Source organism: Polypterus senegalus, chromosome 10 (genome assembly GCF_016835505.1).
Source record: "Polypterus senegalus isolate Bchr_013 chromosome 10, ASM1683550v1, whole genome shotgun sequence".
Classification (NCBI taxonomy): Eukaryota; Metazoa; Chordata; class Cladistia; order Polypteriformes; family Polypteridae; genus Polypterus; species Polypterus senegalus.
The window spans coordinates 121,279,061-121,304,420 of NC_053163.1; the positions used below are offsets into that span (position 1 = coordinate 121,279,061).

General features: G+C 38.0%; 1 protein-coding gene across 3 annotated transcripts in view; it reads right to left on the minus strand.

Annotated features, from left to right (window-relative positions):
• Nucleotides 1–170: 170 nt before the first annotated feature.
• The window catches only part of LOC120536258 (interleukin-13 receptor subunit alpha-2-like), a 59,984-nt gene continuing 34,794 nt past the window's right edge, over nucleotides 171–25,360 (minus strand). For all 3 annotated transcript variants that reach the window (XM_039764578.1, XM_039764579.1, XM_039764581.1), the window contains 4 exons: nucleotides 22,144–22,267; nucleotides 12,714–12,898; nucleotides 12,003–12,145; nucleotides 171–1,304 (listed from right to left, as the gene is read on the minus strand). In XM_039764578.1, coding sequence (XP_039620512.1) covers nucleotides 1,155–1,304; nucleotides 12,003–12,145; nucleotides 12,714–12,898; nucleotides 22,144–22,267 — 602 coding nt within the window. In that variant the 3' untranslated portion in view covers nucleotides 171–1,154. The remainder of the gene's footprint in view (nucleotides 1,305–12,002; nucleotides 12,146–12,713; nucleotides 12,899–22,143; nucleotides 22,268–25,360) is intronic.

Consider the following 25,360-nt stretch of genomic DNA (forward strand, 5'->3'; position numbering starts at 1 on the left):
ATAATTATTGTCCCCATGAGCCAATAGTTGGGATATAGTGGGTTGGATAATGGATGGATGGATGGATAATTATCGTATTTTTGAACGTGGTCTGATTTTATTATCAATTTTTAAGGTTTCAAGACCTGAATTATACGTGAGTATATACAGTAAATACTGACTTGAAGGAGTGAATACTTCGGTGATCAATTATTTTGTGTTTTATATTTGTAATTAATTTGACATTAAAGAGTCTTTCTTCTGTTGTTGAATGTCAAAGAAGCCAAATTAAATCCACTGTGATTCAATGTTATATCATAATAAAAAGTGAACACTTCCAAGGAGATGAAAACTGTTTATAATATATATAAACAGTGTACCATATACACTATATACGTTTTTTCTATAAATCAGTAGATAATTGTATATTAAGCGATTATTGTAATCAGTGCACCTCTGTGATAACTGTAATGGCCAGAGGTTATTTTTATAAAAGCTACAGAGTTCTTCTATCCATACAGTTCACCTAGTGCCCACCTTTCTTCATTTGAGGTTACAGTGTTGACAGAACATATATAAACGTTATAAACGTTATGCTATATTTTACTCACACACTCCCAACTGTGAATTTTACAAATGACTGTAAGGCTGAATGTGAATCGAATGAAAATGAAAACTTTTACAAAACTTATCTGGTCCTTCTTTGAGCATGTAATTCCACTTTGAATGAAAGTGCATGTCTATGATATCAGGGAAGAAGACTACAGTTAATTGTTTAATTTAAATACTATTCTACAGTATATACATTACATGAGGTATATAATATAAAAAGCAAGGTCAATGACAGGCTATGAATGGTCAATCCAGTGGAACTGCTTTTGTAATTCCAGTTGCTGTTAGAGAAATTGGGATGTGGTTTCTAAAATCCTCGCACACTTGTCAGACATGATATTGTATCTATTTGTCAGTGCACAGAACAAAACAATGGCCATAGATTAAAGAATAAGAGCCATGGTGCACTGCCGACCTTAGCTCGTGGACTATAACATATTTTCGAGCACGCAATCTTTTTACACTTCTCATCAGTAATCATGGTGCATTCAGTCCTCACAATATAAAGGGATTAACACAAAAGAATTAACATGTTCAAGGAATCCAACAGCATAGGAGTGAAGTTAAACCAACAAGCACTTTACTAGGCTCCAGTCGCTCCAGATGTTATTGTCAGCACAATACATATTTATTTTGCTCCTTATTCTGAAACACAATGAGTTCCAGCGATGCAGATTGAATAAAGAGATTTTAGTTTCATCTGTGAATATTGCCTGAAAAAGAAACACGAGAGAAATCAGTTAATTCCATAGTTATTGAATGCAGTCGAAGTTAGCATAAAATAACATCTCAAGTAACAGTTTAATATAATAAAGAGTCATGGGACACACAGCATATCTATCTATCTATCTTATAAATGTATTCTATGTATACAGTATGAAAATGAAGGGCCACTATAAATTTTCAATAACCAGGAAATTCAACTTTTAAACAAAAAGAGTAACGTTAAATCAAGGTCAAATTATGGATTCTTTTAATTTGTCACTTATGGTCATGAACTTCCTTCCAGGCCTTTTCTTTCACACGCCATTTGCCTCTGTGTGGTTCATCCAGGTCCTTGCTAACACCTAATATGTGGCAGTCAAGAGGCAGGAGGAGGTTACCACTTGGGACGTGCTTGTGCACTATATAGTTTAGCCGCTATAGTATGCTTCTTATGGAAGATATGGAACAAGATGATCTGCTGTGGCGACCCCTAATGGGAGCAGCTGAAAGAAGAAGAAGAAGAAGAAGAAGAAGAAGAAGAATGATGCTGCTTCTTGTGCACTGCCTGATTGTTAATGTGCTGCAGACACTCTTCCCATTGCCACAACAAGCTGTCTTTAGAGTGTTGTGCTGAGTGCTTCTGATTAGGGAAGATCCCAATAATCACCCAAAGAATATTAGACATAATAAACATTACAAACATCCTCGTGTTTGAATTTTGTGCTACATAAAAAAGAGTTTAGTTTTTGTCCAAAACCTCTAAACTAGTGGTTTTTAAAAGATTCCAGTGCTTGTATCTGAGCATGTGAATGTAACGATGAATTTAATATTAGATGTGTAAAAAGTCTAAATAGTTTTCCTTTAAAGGAGCACAGTCACAGTGTTTGTTGATGGTCATTACCAGTGAATGATTTGCAAATCATGAGGTGCCCGGGGTGAGCCAACAACGGCAATTTGGGCACTGGAGCACCTGCACTGTTCATATTGAATATCGTCACAGGGATAATAAATACAAGAAATCAGTGCCATTCACACATATAAGTGCATGCATAAATCACTGTTTCACTTGGATATCTTTAGTAGTACGGTGATGTGCCGTGTTAGCCATTATGGATGCAATGAGCAAAATAACACCTTTTATTGGCTAGCGGAACTGAATACAATGTGGCAGCTTTCGAGGCAGCTCAGGACACATCATCAGGCAAGTTGAAGTGTCACGTGGACTGGAGGGGCCTGGGCTGCCTTGAAAGCCTGCATATTGTAATCCGTTCCGTTAGCCAATAAAATGTGTCATTTTGCTTCACTTCCCATTACTTGGCTATCTTGCAGTCTGATGTTGTTTCTGTTCTGTGCCGGAAACTGATAATTGGAGTTTTCTCTCCACACATTCTCCTCACTCTTCATCATTTAACTGTCTTTAAAGTACTGGTGCAGAGCATCTGGGCTGTTGTTCTTATCACTACAAATTCCACGTGTCTAGGATTCTGTGAGAAGAAAAACTTCCAAATGCTTGTGCAAAATTGAACTTCAGCCCCATAGTTTATAAAGTCTATACTAGTAAATACAGTACATTTATATATATATATATATATATATATATATATATATATATATATATATATATATATATATATATATATATATATATATATATATATATATATATATAGATATATATATATATATCAATTTAGACATTGACATTTAGGCTCTGGATATTGACAGTGGTATACAGAATCAATGATTTCAAGAATTTAACTTAATACATGCTATAGACTACATGCTATAGATCAGACTACAAATAATAATAGTTAGAAAAGTCAGTCAGATTATTTCAGCAAATCAAAAAGTATCACTTCATTATTGTGACACACACATATAACACTTACCTGTATATAATAACACAACCCTAAACTTGTTGGATTTATTTGTTAGATTTTTATTAAATTCTTACACAGTGGGTTGGTGAGTTATCAGTCTGAGCTAACCTTGGTGACGGCAGACAACAGCCTCTCTCCTTTTAAAAGTGTTTTGGGTGTGCTTCGTGAAATTACTGTGTGATGGAGTGATTTCTAGCATATAAGTTGGTAAATATTTTGTATGTCTTTATTTGTCTATCCATTATTCAACCCGCTATATCCTAACTACAGAGTCACGGGGGCCTAGTGGAGCCTATCCCAGCCAACACAGGGCACAAGGCAGGGAACAAACCCCAGGCAGGGCACCAGCCCACCGCAGGGCACACAACACACACACACCAAGCACACACTAGGGACAATTTAGAATCGCCAATGCACCTAACCTGCACGTCTTTGGACTGTGGGAGGAAACCGGAGTACCCAGAGGAAACCCACGCAGACACCGGGGGAACATGCAAACTCCACTCAGGGAGGACCTGGGAAGCAAACCCAGGTCTCCTAACTGCGAGGCAGCAGCGCTACCCACTGTGCCACCCGTCTTTATCTGTAAACTAGACAAAGCCAATGTAATATTAGACAGTGTTTCAGGAGCCATGTTTTACCTAATTAATGAGAACAACAGTACTTTGCTGTTTACCTAACCAAACTCCAAAAGTCTTTAGGACTGACTCAGGGTGTGAAATTTATGTCAGGGTGATGGGACACGTATCAAACCAGTTTGGCAAGGGCGACTGTGTTTGGACTCAGAGCCTATAAGGCATCGCCCGCAGGAAGGCCATAAACTGACTAAGCCAAGCAACTGGGCGATGAGTTGTACCTGAATGCTTTCATTGGTAACTGGTCAGGAAGGGACTGGAACATTAATTCTTTTGGTCTAAAGTATGACTGTTTACGATTTGGTTTCGAATCAGACGCCATTGGTTCATGTCTTGTGTAAGAATTGAATAATGTTGGTCACCTTGCCTTTATCTTTCTCTCCTCTCTCACCATCGGGTCTTGAAGAGAAAACCCTGATGAAGATAACTCTATTTTGGCAACCATATTGAGACAAGCGTGTGGTCTGTTTCAGTACTCCATTCAAAGGCCACGTGGTAGGAAAGCAAGCTGGACTGAAGATAAGCAGGGCTTTGTCTATGGACCCAAGGTGCACTGCTCCTTGGGCTGTTTGGTTTACCAGTTTTTACAAAGTATTCTGCTTTGCTCATATTTTTGGGCATTTTTATCAGTAATACATAATTAAACATGTAATTTACCTCCTGCCTTTTGATTTACTCTGTCTAATTGCTCGAGGTCTCAGATGTAAGAGGGAACGGGGAGGAAGTGCTACATTACCTGAGTAGTAAGTGTATGGGACTTTAGACATTTTATTAAGGTCTATACAATAAAGAGTATAACAGGACACAATAGGGTCACCACAAGGCCCTATACGATAAAACACATCGTAATGCTGAAGCATTGCAAACTCCACCATAAGATTGTTTGTTAATTTAAGAGTGTGTCTCAAACCCCATAGTAACTAAAGTAGCTAAAGTGTTAAATCCTTGGTAATCTGCATGCTCCCTGAATATTTACAATACTAAGATTTATTTTTATATTGTATCATTTTCATGATGAAATATATTAAGGCTTTTATTGTGTTATACTGTTAATTTTGTTTAAATAAATTATACTGTTAATAATTAGATTAGAAAAAAACTGTATTAATCCCATAAATTCAAATGCATACAACAGCAGAAACATAAAAAAACAAGAAAACAGACTCACGGGACCAATATTACATCCAATCAATCAATTGATAAGTAATTAACTAAATAAATAAACTTAAGACAAGTACATCGGGCGGAAGCATTAAATTGGCTGATAGCAGTGGACAGAAATGTAGAATGTGCCGGTGGCTAAAGTGCTCTAAGAGATCGCCTCCTGGAGGGGATGAAGGGGATTTTTCATGATAATTACTTTGTACACATTTACAAGTTGATGATATTTCTGTGTTTGTTAAAAAGTTTTGAAAAATCAGTGTTCCAAGTTTGTAGCTCACTTTACTTTCACAGAGATTTTTTTATGAGTTGCCAAATAGTTATTTGGAGAAGCGGGAAGAAAGAGAAAGGAAGAACAGGAACTGAGATTGATACATTTGGGTGAAGAGAGTATGGCTTCAGTAAAGAAAGCCCACCCAGAATAAAATCTATTGAAATCCTATTTTTGTGTCTTCAACCATGTCTTCCATCACCTTACGATTCTGGCATTCACAATTTATTATAAACCAGTAACAGCGCACTGCACGACTTGACCTGAGCATTCCTAGTTTTCCTCCTCTTTCTCTCTCTGTACATTTAGCATTCGTTTGCTCAGATGTTGATGCGCTTGCTGCTTCCTGAGCAGCTCTTCTTTTCTCCACCCTAGCGGCCCGCTTCTTCTCTTCTTTCATCGGCATTTTTTTGCGTTAAAACTGATTAAGTCAGTGTTTGTGTTGTAATTACTGAGCACATTTTCCTTAATTTTTCACTTAATCTGGCACTTAAGTCTTCAATCTGCCTCAAGAATGATTTAAGATATGAAGAGGTAGGAGAAGTGACGGCGAAGGTATTCGGGAATGAGAATGGCGCCCGTACACATGCGCCGCACAGCCGCCTTGCTGGCCACTGCCAAGAGTTGATTCTACAATAAATAAAAATAAAAAGAGGAATAACCTTGGAGGTCAATCATCAGCCTGAAAGTGGACAGTAGAGGTCATGTAGTATATGTGTACCAAATTTCAGGTCAATAGGTCACACAGTTTGGAAGGTACAGGTGATTAAAAATCCTGGACAGACAAACGGACAGCTATATATAAAGATAAACCAGTGGGCAGCAACTGATATCCATTCATCTGTCCAGACTCTTGGAGTCTCATTCTGCCTGCCGTAAAGGTTTTCTGCATTACATGCTCAGGTGATTTTACAGTCATTAATGTTTTTTTTTTTTTACAGATAACATGGCAAAGCAGCCTTGGAGTATCCAAGAAAAGGAAGAAATGGAGAGTATTTTGTTAGACGGCTGCTAGGTTTTAGCGGGTCTCCCTTTGTATTTGCCAGTTAGCATTTGAAAATAACACTCAGGAAACTCAAAGCATGATAGAAAGCAATACTATTTACTTATGCAGAAACAATATGTGTTTGATTTCCTGTTTATTCCTGTGCTTATTATATTGTTAAAATGATGATGTTTTGTTGACTTCATATTACTTCTCACAACTTGCTTTCATACCACGAGATGAATAAAGCATCACACCTTAAATTAAATATTGTCAAGTGGCCGTTTTTCAATCTCTTATGATGTATTTTTCAGGTGACTTTAGGGCTTATCTACTTAGTACTTTATGCTGCCAGTAGAGTGGCTGCTTATGAGAGGTTTTAGGAAACACATAAAAAAGTAGCTTGTACTTTACTGACATAAATCATAATCACCAAGATTTGTTGTTTTTGGGAAACAAACCCCTGACTGGTTGTTGTTTTACTGCCCAAACATAATCCAATTTTATGAACATACAGTATATTAATTTAATTCTAAAATCACATTCAACTCAAGGACAGTCACAATAGGTGCACAGATGTGTAATCAGACTTTATCATTATCAGAAATAACATGAAATGTAAATGAAGATTAAACTATAGAAGCTTTGCAGAATGCAAGTAAATTCTACTAAATTATATTAGAAATTGTTGATTTATACACCTGGTCATCAGTTAAGTAAGGATTTAAAAATACATTTCCAAATAGCATGAAGAAAGTATAAGAGTTTCCTGAAATGTTATCCCTGACTATGCCAAAAGGACTGATTTCTGCCTTGTGCACAGCAAAAATCCCACAATGCAACACTGTGGTACTGGCAAACTGTCTCATCTGTGGATACAGAAGGCAGTGAATGCTGAAACTGGCAAATCACTCACCACAAACTTAAAGACTTCAAGATGCAGTATCACGAACAGAACTTCTGACATTTTGAATTTGGATGTATACACAACACATAAAAGCAAAGCAGTGAAGACAAAAACAGCTCCCAGGCGTCTTTTGATGAACTTTACTCTAGCTAGTTAAGATTACCAATTGCTAAAAGGCATTAATATCTGGACTCATTATTAAAAAAAATAATTCAGGGAAACAAGTCTGAACTACTTGTGGAGCAGAAAATGTAACAGGTAAACGTTTTATTAATGATGTGAGTGTTGATTGTTGACACAGCTGGTTTGGGTTTTCATAAATGTTGCCCCTGGAAGAAGAAAATGAGGAGGTTCTTTTCAGAAATGTTTAATTAGATAATGAAGCTGTGGAATGAAACACACCTGATACTGGTGATTATGAAATGAGGCACACATTGCAGCTCAGCTTTCATTGAGAATGCTGAGTGGTGAGCGGGTGGCTGCAGGTTTCTCTGCAGTTGGCTGTTTTGGAGGTGTTGGGCTTTGGGCGAGGGGCTTCCTTGATTTGTGATCGTCACCTTGTATTATATTGTCACCGGGTAAATGGAGATTATTGTAGAGGTCTTTGTGTTTTGGGTGTCCTAGAACTGGGAGATTACGATATTGTCACTCCTGTGCCAAAGATATTGTCTGTTTTTACAGACAAAAACATTTAAATATACGTATCAGGGACAAGTAGCAAAAACATTGCCTCAGCAGAACTGCAGGAAAAGAGTGACGTGTAGATGGATAGATACTGTCATTCTTTATTTGTCTTAAGAAGGAAATTTACATTTTAACATAAGTTCAAAATATAACAAATAATACAAAAATGTAATAAACAATGACACCCCTCCCAGAAACACTCAAGAATTACAAACACTAATTTTATTTTTATTTTTTTCATTTTTATTACTATTTAATTTAATATTGTTTCTTTGTATCAATATACTGCTGCTGAATTATGTGAATTTCCCCTTGGGATTAATAAAGTATCTATCTATCTATCTATCTATCTATCTATCTATCTATCTATCTATCTATCTATCTATCTATCTATCTATCTATCTATCTATCTAGATAAAAGAGCAGTAGCAGTGGGGCATTATACAGATGTAGTGTGAAGCCCAGGTAGCATCTCCTGACGCAATTCTGCTTAATGATTTGTTAGCTGAAAGTCCTCAGTGTTAGTGTGTCAAAGAGAGGATGTGCAGCTTTGTTCATAATGGCACTCCGTTTTGTTTTATTCTCTCACCCTCTGTTACCTCTAGGGGGTCCATAGTGCATCCTATAACTGAGCCTGCCTTTTTAATTAGCCTGTTGATTTGGTGGGCCTCTCCTGATGATACAGGCCCAGCACACTACAGCACAGAAAACCACTCTGGCTATCACATAGTTGTAGAAGATTTGAAGGATGTCACTACCCACTGTAAAGGAACAAAGACCTCGCAACACACTTCCCTGTGCTTCTCCTTGGTGTTTCAGGAGTGGTCCACATTGGATTGCTGGCTGCTAGTGCTTGTTGTTTAAGAGTGCTATTTGATTTTTAATGGGTCTGTCTCCTTATGGCGGACTACTAGGGGTCACTTAATTGTGTACTTCTTACCATTTCTCAGTGACAGGTTATTTGGTTATGCAAAGGCATTTAAATATAGATATTAGTTTTAATTCTTATAATACTTCAAAGGTGCAGCTTTTGTTGTATACTGAATTTGGTTATTTTAGTCACTGAGTTTATTTTTAACCACTTTGTTCTTCATTTTTATTCATATTGTGTGTTTTGCATTTTTTGTAGCAAATTACATTAAGTCAATAATATGGTAGATTATGGTTTATTTTTACTATGTTTTATTCTTCCCAACTGCACTTTACTTACAGTATAGCGTAGCCTCACGTAAATTTGCATTGATCAGATTAATTGATGTTTTTGGCTTTCTCCCCCCAGTGTTAGGTTTAAAGGCCATGGCATATATTCAGCCAGTAGGAGGAGATGCCATGCTTAGATCAGGGTCACAGGGATTGACAGTGTTCTCGTGATCACAACAGAGATTGTTTGAAGTCAGTTTTTCAATCATCTCTTCGTATGTTTTCTCTCTTTTTCGCGAGGAAGCACACTGCTCAGTAAAAGTATAGCTTTCGTTTCACATCTGGGGGACTAATATTTTTAAAGCTTGTGGAGCTTTACTATTGGTACTTAGGTTTGATTTTAAGATTAGGGATAAGATTATTCTTAATTTTTAGTCTCTTTTGATGCACGTGGTAGACAAGACAAATGAAAACCTCAGTTGCCTTACAAAACACCTTAGGAGGAATAAGAGATGTCTGAATTTTCCTAAACCTCAGTCATGCCAAGTGTGATGGATGGGAGGTGTTTTGGTGACTATGAAGGGAGAAAGGTCACTTAGCATGGCAACCCTGATTTCCGATTTTTCTTTTCAGACCAAATACCTTTGAAATGTTGTCAGATAAAGGAGTGTGGGGTTTTGGGGATTTTTCTAATATTTGTTTTATTAATATTGTGGGACTGAATATTTTTTGCATGATAACTGAGCCCCAATGTTTATGGCTTTATCTCTTCCTCTGTGCACGTTTTGTGATTTTCTTACTGTGTCTGAATATTGATTTTGACTTTGATATAAAATAACATCAGATGCCTTTCAGTTTTTGAAGTAGATGTATGCTGGAATAATAATTAAAGCTGCATTTGAAGCTTACAAGTTTTTTTGGCTTGCTCTTAAATATGCTTAGAGTCACACATTCTGCCAAGCTTTCAACACCCTTACATTAAATAATGGCAATAAAAATATATACATGCCAATAAAACCTCATTCATGTAATATACCTACATAAGCCTTATGCTGTAAAAGTAAACGAGGCATTGTTAATACATCCGATGAATCCTGCTCTCACATCATAACCATGTATAGAAACAATGAGGCAGAACAAGACATACCATCATGCATACAAACTTTACCCACTGTCGGGCTGAATTACTTCCTCTGCCATTGATCTTTCTTGGTCTTGCATTAAACTGCGTCTGATTGATCCACACCATCCATCTACCCTTCCTTTTATCACTCGGAAACTTACATCTTTTTTTTATTCCTCTTATTCTTATTCCCCTTATTTTATTCTTAGAAGTATTATAACTTGTATTCCTCAAATTCCTCTCCTTTTAATCTTATTCTCGTTTCCCTCTTATTCATCATGCTTTGAAAACCTGGAGATATGTGGCTGAACTCATAGCCCTAACCCAACATCCTCAGCATAATGAAATTGTAATTTTTTGTAAATGAGACCCTCGAAATTGGAGAGGCACTCTCTTTCTTTCTCATTGGGGCTTATCAAGGCAGCATTTGCCTTGGAGAGATTTTCAGTGATGCTGGGCTTCAGACATTCAGCTCCCTAAAACTTGGTTTCTCTATCTCCTGTCCCATATTCTTACTCTCCAGCAGAGGTCAATTCTCAAACCATGTGGAGTTATGGTTTTCATCTCCTAACCACCTCGATGCTCTTAGTCTTTTCTCACTCCGTTTCCTCTCTGTCACTTTTGCCCCTTCAATGTTACTGACACATGTCCGCACATGTTCTGGTAATGTCATACAACTTCACTGTATTGATGTTATGCCTCCATGGCTCCACTTCAGACTGTTCAGTTCTGGCCAGGGACGATCCCTAAACTGGTGGAAATGTAATAAATGATTGATTTTCAATCTCTCTGCCATGAAAATTAGCAGACCTTCCAGTAGTAACATTACTGGTGCTCAGGATGTCCCCTAAACACTAATAAGTATTACTACGTTGGCTTCATGCTAAGTCCTCTCCTTTATATATCAATCTTATCTCATACTCTTGCAAACTGACAGTCTATTTTCAGGGTGTATTTCTTGTTTTCTTAAGATAAGACTCAAAACGTTGTGAAGATGGGGAGAATTTCTTTTGTTTCGTTTCTCCTTTTAATATGATGTTGTCTCTGTTTTTTAGAAGGCTGCAGAGTCGGGATGCCTGGGACGTGGAAGGACCGGGAGAGCGCCAATACCTCCCCCGGGACACGAGAGGGCTACTGCCCTGGGGTGCAGCGGAGCTACAAGATCGGAGCTGGGAGGCTCCACCCTGTTGGGGCACATGACCACCGCCAGGCGGCACCCAAATATTCCAGGAAACATGGACTGCAGCACTTTTGCCACAACAGGAAGAGCTGCATGAAGCTTGTCAGGAAGCGCCTGGAGCACATCCGGCTACTGTATAAAAAGGGCCGCCTCACTCCTTTCCAAGAGCCGGAGTTGGCAGGTGGCGTGACAGAGCTTGACGAGAGAGGAGTGGTGCATTGTGCTGTACTGTAAGGAGGAAACACAATAAAAGAGTGTATTTCGGACTTAGCCGTCTTGGTGTCTGTTCGTGGTGGTGGCCAATCTTCACAATGCTAAGACACCAATTAAAATTGGGGGACAAGTTTCAAACAAAAATAAAAAAATAATAATAAATCTGGAGCGCTTTTGATGAAAGTGTAATAAATGGACATGCTTACCTGCCTGCATGTTAAATGAGTGGTAGAAGTAATGAACAATGTGTTTATGATGCCCACCCTCAAAGCAGTCATTGACTACCTCCTCTGAACACCACTACATCATCTGCAGTTCACAGTGGACGGTGTTTCATTGCTTTACAGCTCTGTATCCAATTGCTTGTCTGCTAACTGCCTTCCAGTGTTTATGTGGGACTCTCATTGAGGAACAAGAGAGGCAATCCAAAAATCCAATCGAAGGTTATCTTACAATTATGAGAAAATAATTCTACTATACATCAGCCAAATGTTTTTTTTAAACAGATTTTAGCACAGGCCACATACCTTCCATTCTTTTGTGTTTTTCATGTATTGAACTTCATATTCCAAACAATGATGTGGGATTTTGGAGGAAGCCACACTCCATTCCAGGTGTATTCTTTTATTTTCTAAAGTTAAATTCAATTTATCTATCATGTCCACTTTAACTAGAATAAAAAAAAAATATTACCATTATTTATTTTCCTGGACTTGATGATCTCCAACTGACACTTGGAAGTTCTTTTTTAATCCTTAAGTCTCTTTTTAAATTTTCAGATTATCTTGTTATAAATACATAATTTCATATTCATCATTTGACAGGATAAATAAAACTAAAGAAGCTTCTTGGTATTTTAACCTGATAACAATGGGCTTTCTTACTTGTCTTAAATACACAGAAAATCTCCAGGGATCATGACTCTTACACACGCACCCCAACTTTTTTAAACTGGATGAAGTTAGCATTGCCATTTAACAACAACTGCATGATTTTACAAATAGAAGGAAAATGGAGTAACCATTAATAACATGGACACAGGAATGTAGTGCTAACTCTACTCAGATAGTGATCAAGGAGTCAAAAGGAGTAATTACTGCACCACCATGTCCTGGATCACACCATTACTGATGTCAAGTTAAAGCTTTCTTGTCTGTTGGAGCTAAGACCCAAGAAAGGCCCTCTAAAAAAGGTTAAAAGCAGAAAAAGACAAAAAAAGGGAATTAAGTCCTCTTTACCTATATTCTGAAGTTCATATGTGAAATATGCAGCTCTCATGTTTCCATGTGAGGACGAACCATTAACACATATATTCAAGTCAGTGAACTCAATGAGGTAAGCACCAGTAAAGTTGCAGCCTATGTTGTACCCATCAGATTTTATATAGTTGCTACATTCCAATGCATGATCCATTTTCTCGTGCCTACAAAAAGTACAAATAAACGTTGGACAATTTAACATACACTTCAAAACAACAAAAATGAAAATCTATCCATTTACCTATCTATTTAAGTTGTGTAACACTTACTCTGGAGAGTGTCACAGGGCAAAATAGCAATACAATATTCACACCCCCAAAAACCACTTCATTAGGTCAACTTCTTTAAAGCAATCACATCATCGTCATTAAATGAGTGACCTTTTGGTCTTTGTTGGGCATTTCTCATTCTTTTATGATCTTTTTTCAAGGCATGATACTCAGGATAGCATAAGAGCAACATATGTGACAAGTTTAACTGTACTAAGCAGTGAGGATGACTGAGGCGGCAGAAGTGCGTCACCAACATCCGGCCAAGACAATTACTTGTTAGTTTCAGTAGTTTGTGTTTTGAAAAGTTCTCCAGGTAACTGTCCCATACTGGCAAAAGTCAGCTTGCTTGTGATTCATAAGATGATAAAGTGGCTGGCCAAGAAATAAGTTGTACACTTCAATATTTCATTAGAAATACAGTGCGCATTCATCATAGCATCGCTTTGGCAAACTTATGCAGTGTCTCAACATTTGGTTTTGTCCATTTTGCACTCATTTTTTACCGAGATCCTTACTTCACTCCGTAAAGGCTACTACACCACATTTCAAAGACTTCCAATTAGGTTAAGGTTAGCATTTTATGGTGGCCAATTTGTGTGTAAAAATAAATCTTCATGCTCCCTGAACTAGTCTTTCACAATTTGATCCTTCATAACCTTGGCATTGTTATTCTGAAATGTTCCTGTGCCTTTAGGAAAGAAAAAAATACATTGATGAAATAGTCTGGTCAGTCAGTGGATTCAGGTACTCAGCTGACTTAATTTTATTTCTGCGTTACGTTGCTCAGTCTATGTAGAACAAATTGATTTGGTCATAAAACCTCCCCCACAGGCTTGTACAGTGGGCACTCTGCATAATGGGGCATTGCTTTGTGTACTTTTTCCTGCACTCATCAGTTTGGAAAATGATAAATCTGGACTCATCAGACTACATGACCTTTTTTAGATTGCTCCACAGCCCCATCTTTATTCTTCCTAGTCAACTGCAAGAATTTTTCCCTTTAGCTGATTAGCCACATCAACAAGCGGTTTTCTTGTTCCCATATGGTTGTTTAGTTCCAATACTTTAGGTTGTTGTTACATTATGGATATACAGTAGAAATGCTCCTACTTTCATTATTAAACATAGCTGTGAGTTCTGATGTTAATTTTGTATGATTTGACTTCACCAAATGTTTAAGTGATCTCCAGTCATGACCATTAAAGTTTTTTTTCGAAATGCATTTCTACTGTAGAGCTGACAGTTTACCACTATCCTTCCAAGTTTTAATAATATGTTGGACATTTTTTATTCTAATTCTATTACTTTCATCAAACACAAACCAATCTATGTTGCCCCTTCTTTTTCTTTTCCGGCGCCGCATCCGAGTGGCAGCCTTTCCAGCAGCTCCGTATACGACTTTATCTTTTTACCTTTTTATCTCTATTTTTCTCTATTTCACTGATCACTTCTACTTTCTTTTATGTGGAATTGCTCCCTGGACACTTTTTACTATTTTACTATTTGACATGGATTCTTACACTCCGAGAATCGCCTATTCAAGTAGTCAGCTTAAAGTCTTTGTATCAGTATACTGCTGCTGGATTATGTGAATTTCCCCTTGGGATTAATAAAGTATCTATCTATCTATCTATCTATCTGAAACATATTATTCACTATAATAAATATCCAATCATTGCCTCTTAAGTATTTGCTTATTTAAATTTAAACACCAACTTTTCTTTTTCGGCCATGCAAACATTATACAGTATATATATATATATATATATATATATATATATATATATATATATATATATATATATATATATATACACAGTTGAGGCCAAAATTATTAGCCCCTGGAATCATGGAACATTTTCTTAAAGTTCTTCCCAAAGTTTGCAGCAGTGATGAAACTTGATATAATCAAACATCCACCAGTGCTATTTACTAGCTTTTGATACATTTTGTAATATAAAATATATTTTTAGTCTTGCTTTATATCAAATATAGTAAAAAATGGGGTGGTCAAAAATATTAGCCCCATGTTAATGTTTGCTTTCAAAACACACCTACACTAATTAACCAATCAGCTTTGAAACCACACCTGTGCAGTCAATTGGCTTCCTAACAACACTCAATCAGCATAAAGAGACTCCCAAGGAACAGGGCTCTTGAACACATGAGAGGGACTACTGTTACTGACCATGCCAAAGACAAAGGAAATCAGTCTGGAGCTCAGAAAGAAGATAGTAGAGGCTCATGATAAGGGGCAAGGCTACACTGCCATTTCCAAGCGATTCACAGTGTCTAGAACTGCTGTACGTTGCATCATTGCCAAGTACAAGGAGACAAATTCTGTTAGAAACAAACCTGGCCGTGACGTAAGCAAGATTTCAAGAACTCTGGAGAGAAAAATAGTCAGAGATGTCAGCAAGGAACCCCGGACATCTGCCAAGATGATTGTTGCTGACCTGGCCTCTTCTGGAGTTGATGTTTCAAGGAACACAGTTGTGAGGGGCTCTTCACCGTGGTGTGCTTCACGGCCATCGTCCCAGAAGAACCCCTTTACTCAAAGAGCGGCACATCACAGCCCGACCGAGGTTTGCCCGTGAACATTTGAAATGTAAAGATGATTTTTGGAAGTCTGTGCTTTGGTCTGATGAGACTAAACTGGAACTGTTTGGGCACATGGATGTTGCTTATGTTTGGCGAAGAAAGGGACAGGCCTTCAACCCTAGGAACACAGTTGCCACAGTTAAACATGGTGGTGGGAGCATCATGCTGTGGGGCTGTTTTGCAGCCTCAGGCACAGGGAGCCTTGTTGGTGCATGGCATCATGAAAAAAGAAAATTATGTTGACATTCTGAGGGAGAATATGCAGAAATCTGCTCCTAGTCTAGGCTTAGGTCGTCGCTGGGTCTTCCAACAAGACAATGACCCAAAGCATACATCAAAATTAGTTCAACAGTTTTTCAAGGATACCAAAACCAAGATCTTGGAGTGGCCCGCACAGAGCCCAGACCTCAATCCCATTGAGAATCTGTGGCGAGTGCTCAAAGTGAATGTCCATGCTCGGAAACCACACAATTTGGACCAGCTAGAACAATTTGCAATGGAGGAATGGACCAAAATCCCTCAGGAGACCTGTGCTAATCTAGTAAAGACCTACTTTAATAGATTGTTGTCAGTTGTGGCTCAAAAAAAGTACAGTATTGACTATTAATGGGCATGGGGCTAATAATTTTGAATGTCTCATTTTTGCCCTTTCTTGTTTCCACTCAGTGTGTCAATAAAATATCCAAACTACAATTAGTGGACCTTGTTATTTTGGACACAGACACGCTTTAAAAAAACAAACATTTGTTGTTAATGGTCATTTTCATATTGGAATCAGGAGTGTTGCCTAATTTCATAAGGGGGCCTAATAATTTTGGCCACAACTATATATTGTCACGCTTGGGTCACAGATTTGCACAGAGACACAGAAGGTCGTAGAAAAAAAGAAGGATTTTTATTCAGACACCGCAAATACATGAGCTTAAACGTGCTCCATGACAAGTCAGAGATGACAGTTCCGCTGTCAGAGAGATAAAAGCAAACAATCAATTCCAAAACTGACAGGCGCTGCGCAAGGCTTATAACTCGGCGGAGTACCGCGCGAGGCTTGTATTACGCGTTATAGTGCAAGGATAAGGAGCAATGTGTAGTCGGTGTTTCAGGGTTTGTGGTTTTCCCAGGGGCGTCTGTCTCTATTTGGGGTGCGATCAGCCCTCCAGCTCACATATATATATATATATATATATATATATATATATATATATATATATATATATATATATCATACATACAAACATACAGTATATATTGTGGACTATGGCTGGCCAGTCAGCCTGGCCAATACCCCCAGGTGGAGCTCTCACTGCAGCAGGGAGGTGTCCTGAATGCCAGCAGGGAATCATGGAAGGTGGAGTTTTTCTTTACAGCCTTGCTGTAAACCTTGGGGGCCACCAGAGGACACTGCAGGGAGGCCCAGAGACTCGTACGTGCCCTATAACCCGGAAGTACGTCTTAGTCACAGCAACAGGAGGAATGACGTACTTCCGGGATAAAAAGAAGACTTTGGATCTGACCCGGAAGTGCTAGGAAGTCACATAGACTCAGGGTTCGGAAGCACTTCCGGGTCACAGACTATAAAAGACTGTGGGAGATCCCAGACGAGTGAGCTGAGCTGGGTGGAAGGGTGGCAACGTGTCTGGGAGTGGAGGATTGATTATTGTAGTGTGTATTGGTTAATTTATGAGTATTGTGGAGGGGAGGGTGCTTTGTGCACTATATTTCTTTAATAAAGTCAACATTTGAACTTTTATCTGGTGTCTGGCGTCTAGTCCGAGGGTTCAAGGGAGTGATAGCGCCCCCTATCTGTCACAAGATATATATATATATAGTCTTGTGCAGTTTTAAATAAACATAACTTCAGCGCTATACATAATAAAATGAATCTGAAAAAAGCGTAAGTGAAAAAATGCATTACATTTGCATTTTTACACAGGTGTATTAAGATCTTTAATTTTCAAAATCTTATGATTACTTAAACCTACTGTAGTGCAATTGTGAAACTCTACAAATATGATTTGCAGTTGATTTTCATTAATAGCCTAAATCACAGTAGTTATTCATCTAAAGTACATGGTTTAGTTGAATAAACCTGAGTCTTTACATGTCCCTACTATAAAAGAACTCCAATGGGCTCATATCTGGTGAATCATTGTATCTGTCAGGGAATTTGCCATTCAAAAACTGCCTAACTCTGAGAGTCAAAAGAATTAAGAACAAATTATTTAATTAAATTAATTAATTAAAAATTAACAAACTATTACAAATTTATATAATCAGGCTTCATAATCTGCGGTGGATTGGCGCCCTGCCCAGGATTTGTTCCTGCCTTGCGCCCTGTGTTGGCTGGGATTGGCTCCAGCAGTCCCCTGTGACCCAGTGTTAGGATATAGCAGGTTGGATAATGACTGACATGACTGCTTCATAAGGTTCTTTACAGAATGAGTTTATAATGCATACAACATAAGTTATGATAATTTACTCTGTGTGTTATAATATATAAAGTATATACTAGCTGTCTTCAGCGGCTCTGCCCGCATAGTAGTCAAACAGGAGAAACTTTAAAAATTAATAAAAAAATAATAATTTGTATTAAGGAGAATTTATACTGACAGCTTTTATATCCGAGGGCCTCTTGATATACAATAATTTTGGTTTTGCTATCGGGGTGAGAAAGTAAAAAATGTAAAAAGTTGGCAAGGTATCTCTGGCCAAGCAGAAGGTAGGTACGCTCCAACGTGAAACGTTACCACTGTATATGATCACATTCAGCTAAGATGACAGAGCGTCCCCCACGTGTGGAGAAGAGCATGTGGCCGTGATATCTCTGCCAATGAGCATGTACCCTCTTAAAAATGTCAAACACTATTCTTTAACAATCTCTAGATGATAATGTCTGCTGAACAAACAGGTACGCTCCAACATGTGGTGACAGGTACAGTGACTCGAACAGAGGTTGGCGCGTAAGTGAGGATGGCCCTGCTCAGCTCCCTACTTCTGAGGTCCCACTTCCTCCTCCTCCCCTCAGCCTTCAGCTTGTCTCTCGGATTCGCACAAATAAATTGGTGCCACAATAATACTTAGCACAATGAGAGAAGTCGCAAAATCAACTGGAATGTTCAAGCAAATTATAGAAAAAAAAACCCCGATTTAAATCCGATAGTTCTCTCATGACATACAGATGTTGGATTTTATATATATATACACTGTATAAAAATATATATATATATAGTCATACATGCACATCAGACACTCTCCCCACAATCTCAATCAAGGTATGTGATACCTTGCTGGGGAAAGAGAGGGTGCTGTCGCTAACATTCTCTTCTCCTTCTCTCCACATAGCAATGAGAAACTGCCCAGTAAGGGCACTTAACCCCGTCCCTGCAGGTTTATTCACTATAAGACACCTGGTTGCCTGGAAGGAGGCATCTGTTACAACCAGAGCAATCTGCTGGATGGAGCTTCTGTGACTGACCCATAATTCTGTGGCCGAGAGCAAAATCTGTTTTGTTGGCTGGAAGCGTTATGGCAAGCACATATACATACTGTACATTAAGAGAAAAATCCACAATAGTGACAACATTTTAAGTGTTACTACATCTCAGTTTCTTCTGATGTTCTTTAAAAAGTGTATCAATAAAGCTACTGATGACATTGAATAGCCACACAGAGAACATGGGAGATCTATATGAACATCGACCAGTCCATGATTACAACCCGGTCTTATGGTGTTTTGTGTCAGCAGGGGTAACCACTGCATCTCCACAGTTAGCAGTGGCTTTTTTTATTAATGGTCTATATATAATATAATGCATGATATTTTTTACCATCTTGGCCTGTTTGAAGCCTCATTCCTGAGACCATCCTTACTTGTACTGCTCCCTTTTCAATTAGATAGATAGATAGATAGATAGATAGATAGATAGATAGATAGATAGATAGATAGATAGATAGATAGATAGATAGATAGATAGATAGATAGATACTTTATTAATCCCATGGGGAAATTCACATAATCCAGCAGCAGTATACTGATACAAAGAAACAATATTAAATTAAATACTTTACTGCACTAATCTGTACTAAGCTGTGTCCCAGCTGTTCACAAGACCAACATCTTCAGTTACTATCATGTGAAGCCTGAAAATAAAGCAGACTGATTTACGACCACTTATGTTACGTAGAATGCCCAGATGGGGGAAGGACAGTCATTTTGGCTTTGGAACCCCTGCAGATTTTATGTTTTTCTCCAGCCTAAGTGGAGTTTTTTTTTGTTTGTTTTTTTCGGTCGTCCTGACCATCTGAACGTAGCTTTTTCCTTTTTTTACTTATTCTTTAATATTATTGCATAATCTTTTTTGTTTTTCATTTCATATAACTATCTTTTTGTCATTTTGTGAAGCACTTTGAGCTACATTGCTTATATGAAAATCTGTAATATTAATAAATGTTGCTGTTGTAATGTTAATTGTTTTCCATTTAGTCCAAAGCCAAGCAGGATGCGACCTCCAACTGTTCTCTCAGGTGATGTAGCTAATAGAGCTGCTGTAAAACATGGTTTAATTCCACAGCACTCCATTACTTTTCACCATTTTAGTCAATATTTAGTAAAAGCACCTTTGGAAATGTTATGAATAGAAATCATAGGTTAAGGTTTTACTATTCATGCTTCCTCAAGTTGGATATTGTCATAAAGCAATTGCTACTTTGGACTATAGTCAATTCCATTCCAAAACTTTGACTCTTTTTATTCACTGCACTCGGGCAAAATATTTGAGGTCACTGGTCTCCTTGAAGATGAGTCTTTCTTAGTTGACCTCTTGCAGAAGAGTTTGTCAGCCTTGAAGGACTGCCATTCCTTTAACAGTATGATGGTTCTGTAGCTAACAAGTGTTCTTTCCAACCATGGACTCCATTTTATAAGGACATTCTGTTTTACACAAATTCACTCTTATATTTTCTTTTCTTAGTTCCTTTTTAATTTTGCTGTGGATTGGAAGTTTTGTAAAGCCTCTGAGATTTGATTTCACAGTTTATCTGGTTGGTGCTTTTCAATAACCTTGCTAAGATTTTAACTGTATGTTCCTTTGTCTTAATGAAATAATTATTGTCTTGAGCTGCATTAACAACCTATGACATTTAATCTGGATTCAAAGGGTGTTTCTAAACAACATGTAATTCAGTCAACTCAAGCAATTTTATGCCTTCTAAAAATAAATGACGCATCAAGTTGGTGACAGCAAAGAGACTGAAAAGTTATAGAATCTCTAATTTACCAATTTTAATTTGTAACTGTTTACTAAATTGCTGCAAAATTTTGTTTTTGTTCTGAACTTACAGAGTTTGTTTTTTAATCAGTAGAAAAATCCCAAGCAAAATAAGTTAAGATTCTCTGTTGTAACAGAGTAAAATTTGAAAAACCCGAGGGGATTCACATATTTTATATCCACTGTATGTTCCCTTCAGGGCTTCATTTTCCCATAATTCCACAAAAATAAGTGTGACTGTGGTAAGGAAATGTCTAAGGTAAGTGAGAAGATTTATTATACCACGACAGGGGTACTATAAAATTTGATGGGTTATGCTCATTTGGTAAAGCAGATGTTGCATTCCTACCATCAGGGAATGATGATCCCTCAAACGATAAAGCTCTATCGTAAATACAGAGGACAGTAGAGCTTTAGCACGAGTGTGGGGAACCAGATTTGAGGACACTGCTGTTTATAAGAAGGAGAAAAACATGCATTGTTATCTAAACAGTTGGCACTTTTGCAACATGGTGCTATTAGAGCAGTGGCTCTCAAGTTCAGTCCAGGGGCCTATTTGGCTGCAGGTTTTTCTTCCCACCAGTTTTAAAATATTTTTACCTTTTAGTGATCTCATTGTTTAGTTATTCTTTTTTATTGCTTCTCATTTTGCACTCAGGAAAGTGAATTATAGCTAGATTTACATTTACGAGAGTATCCACAAACTGACAATTAATTACAAGCATACCAGAGACCAAAACATGGAACACTGGCTGCTAAAGGGCAGCCATTTTAGTGTTACCCGCTTGTGTGCTTATTAGTAACTAATAGCAAAAATAGAAAAATACTGCAAAACAAAATAGAATTCTTATACATTTCTGCCTCATTCAGTAAACATTCAGTATAACCAGTTTGAAAATTCTAGATTGATACAAAACACAAACCTTGCAGTAGCAGATTGCTTAATTAATATAGGAATGCAGTTAAAAGAGGGGTTTGAAAGCCTGCGGACATGGGAATGAGACTGAGAAACACTGGCTTAGAGATGAGTGCGCATTGAACTGTTGTGAAACATCATGAGCCATGAGACAGAAGACATAACTGCAGGTGAGATGATCAATTTAGCATCACAATGAGAACAGCCCACCAACTCAGATTTCAGTGGTGCATGGCATGTCCGTGAATCAGGGGTGTCATAGGGGTGGGGGCACCAGCAAGCATTTTCAGTAGACAGCAGTAGATGTAGCTTCATTTTTGACCCAGAACTTACATGATGAGACAAAGACTTACCAGTAGTACAAGTAATAATTATAACCATGACTGGGGACTTCATTCCCTTTCTGCCACCTGCATTCAAGACGTTCCCGATTATAGTACATGCAAGACATATTTTTAATTTTGGAACCGGCATTCCCTGCAAAAGAGATTTGACAGTCACCATCGAGAATGCATTATAAAACAGACTGTATACATGTGAACAGTTTATTCAAAAAATGACTGTCTGAATGGTTTATTGGCATTAACAATTTATAAGGATTGTTAAGAAATAAAGTCATTTAAATGTAAGGAATTTTTGGAGCATGAAACATTTTAAACAAAAGCGTGATTACAACAAGGTAAGCTTTAGCTCTCTCTCAACCGCAGTGCAAAAAAGTGACAAGAAAACAAAGGATGGCACAGCAGTTAGAGCTGTTGTTTCTGACCATTTCAAGCTTAGTCATCTTCCAATAAGTACAAGAAAATGCCAACAAGTGACCATCATCTTGATCAGTCAGTTATTTGTGAATCTGTATCTTTCACAGTAAAATGATTTATTATGTTTAGAGATTCTACGATGTAACTAAAGGATTTATGTCAACTCCATCTTAAATCTGATGTCACATTACATGACTTCTAGTTGTGGCATATGTCAAATTTGCTTTCCGCAGTTACTATTCTCATCGCCGAATCATGTCACTTTAAATGATTGAAAATCGCTGGCCACGTCACATTTAGCAACAACATGCTGACCTTCTAGCACAGTCATGATGCTTGCCCTTTTTTGTGACAGCCAATAATGTGGTGCCTGACGGAGTCCACGCTGTCTGAAGGCTTAACAGGTACAAACTCATCCCCCCTTTTTTCCTTTCTCTTGTGGTATGTAAAACAAGAGACATCAGAGAGATGAGCTTCTCTTCAGTTTGTGAGGTCCAAAACCCTCATGCTCCTTATTGATTGCATTTTATTCATTGTACTTCTGTATGATTACTCACTGCTTGTCTGCTTTCATGCACACAGAGTCACCCCATTGACTAAAGACAAAATCAAAACTGTTTGAGTGGCACACTAGTGAGTTGCTGGGCATGTCACATTATGCCACTGGACTTCATGGAACAGCAGCGCTGACTGCCTCTGGACCTTAAGTTTATGGAAACGAAGGGTACGACTGAAAACCACTGGAAAAACGTATGTATTGAGACATGGCCTTAAGGGGTTCACCAGTTGCTATGTTTTTGCAAGTATTGTTTTCAAGCAAGAAAAATTTTTACAAAATCTAAAACTAAACTTGTTTCATCAGCATTTTGTACAAAACCATTGGTTAAATATTTTCTGACATAACAACAAGTAGTGTTTTGAATTTTTATTGATAACAAGGTAAATGCTATCATTTTCACATTGTGTGGCAGCATAGATTGCTATATTCTAGCAACTTAACCTGTGATTAGTTTTGCTATTGGTTAAACTAAAAAAAAAAACACCTTATCAAGGAGGGCATAGGATCAGATCAATCAAAAATATTGCCAAGGAAGCCAAAGTGCTCAAAAAAGAGAATAAACAGCCATGGCAAGGGTTGTACAAGGAGCAAAGCAAAGAACAGAGGCAATCACAAATACCTGAAGCCATTCTGGGCTTGACTATACAGGATAGGCCCTTGGCTACATGTAGAGTGGCTTCTCCATTTTCCCACGGCCCTGGGCTGAGCACATTCATTACTTCTTGTCTATTAACCGAGGGACTCCACCATCAAACTAACAAGGTTTTCCCAACCACTGTCATCCAAACTGCAAGGTTAATATGCCTTTATCTATGAGGTGTCTTTAACCTTCGTCTTGGGAACTCTTGCAGCCACACTCCAGGGGCCTCATGTATAACGCTGTGCGTAGAACTCGCACTATAACATGGCGTAAGCACAAAAGCCGAAATGTGCTTACGCACAGAAAAAACCAGATGCAGGAATCTGTGCGTACTCCAACTTCCACGTTCTTCCGCTACATAAATCCCGATCAGCGTGAAAACTAACGCTGGCGTGCAGCGCATTATGTAACGCCCCAAATCCTCCCAGAATTACGCCTATTTGAATATGCAAATCAATATAAATCGCCCCTAAGCGCAGCCTTCTGTGAAAAGACAATAGGAAAAGCACGGGGAAAATATAAGAATTTCAGCGAATACCAAGTGGAGGCAAAGGAAAAAAACATACTATTTGTTCAAATAAACCGTGGTATAATCAACAAAAGGAAGTTGATCGAGTGACATAGCGTGTTGGAGAAACTTGAAAGCTCACATTCACAAAATCGCACAGTGCCGGAAATAAAAAGAAGTCACATATCAAAGTCGCCGTGAAAAGCCGAGTTGTAAGCCCACTGTCTGAGTGTCATATGAAAGCTTATTAGGGTACAGAGAAAAAAGCACACGGTGGGGAAAAAGCACAAATGTCCACTTCAATCTCGACATTTCCACTTTAATCACGTAGTTTATTTTGTCATTAAAGTAGAACATCATAAAATTCATCTTAAAATTGTTTAATTAACCAGTTTCTCAAATCACATCGTAATTAAAGTAGCACGTTAAATGCTTTGTTTTGTATTTGATCTTCTACTATGTGCTCTATGTGTGTGAATCACTACTTGCTTCTTAAACCGGCTCTCTTCCTCCAACTGGACACAGAATCCATTACATTTGTGATATTACAGCTCTCTGAATAACTAAAATACTGAGATGTATACGTGATGTCATTTTCATGATGATAGGAGTTAAAGCACGTTATTAAACATGTTTCACTTCGATGAAATAATTTATTGCAGCAGTACTCAGGGCGGCTCTAAGCTTGTGGTGGCACTGGGCAGAGGAAGAATCGGTGGCTCCTTCGCCGCCAATGTCATGCACGGTGGATGACCACGTATGTTGCAGACACTAGCCGCCGCGTGCTCATGACACAAGCATTTAACTTTTGTCGAAATTTGTGCTGTGTTTTTAGCTGTGTTGTTATTTTCTCTTTCTGTTTTATATTCAATATATATTGGCGTAGCCGTCACTGCAGTCAGTGCTTTTCTTTCCCCAAGTAACCGATCGCCATACAATCAGCTCTGTAATAGACGTTAAGCCATCTGTAAGCTTAGCGAAGCTTCTTCAAAACGTTTAAAGAACATTGAAATATCTTCGTAGTACATGTTTAATTATTCTATCCTTAAAGACACTCCCAGTGAAGAATATAGATTATTTAAATGAAGTTAAAGTTTTATCTGTA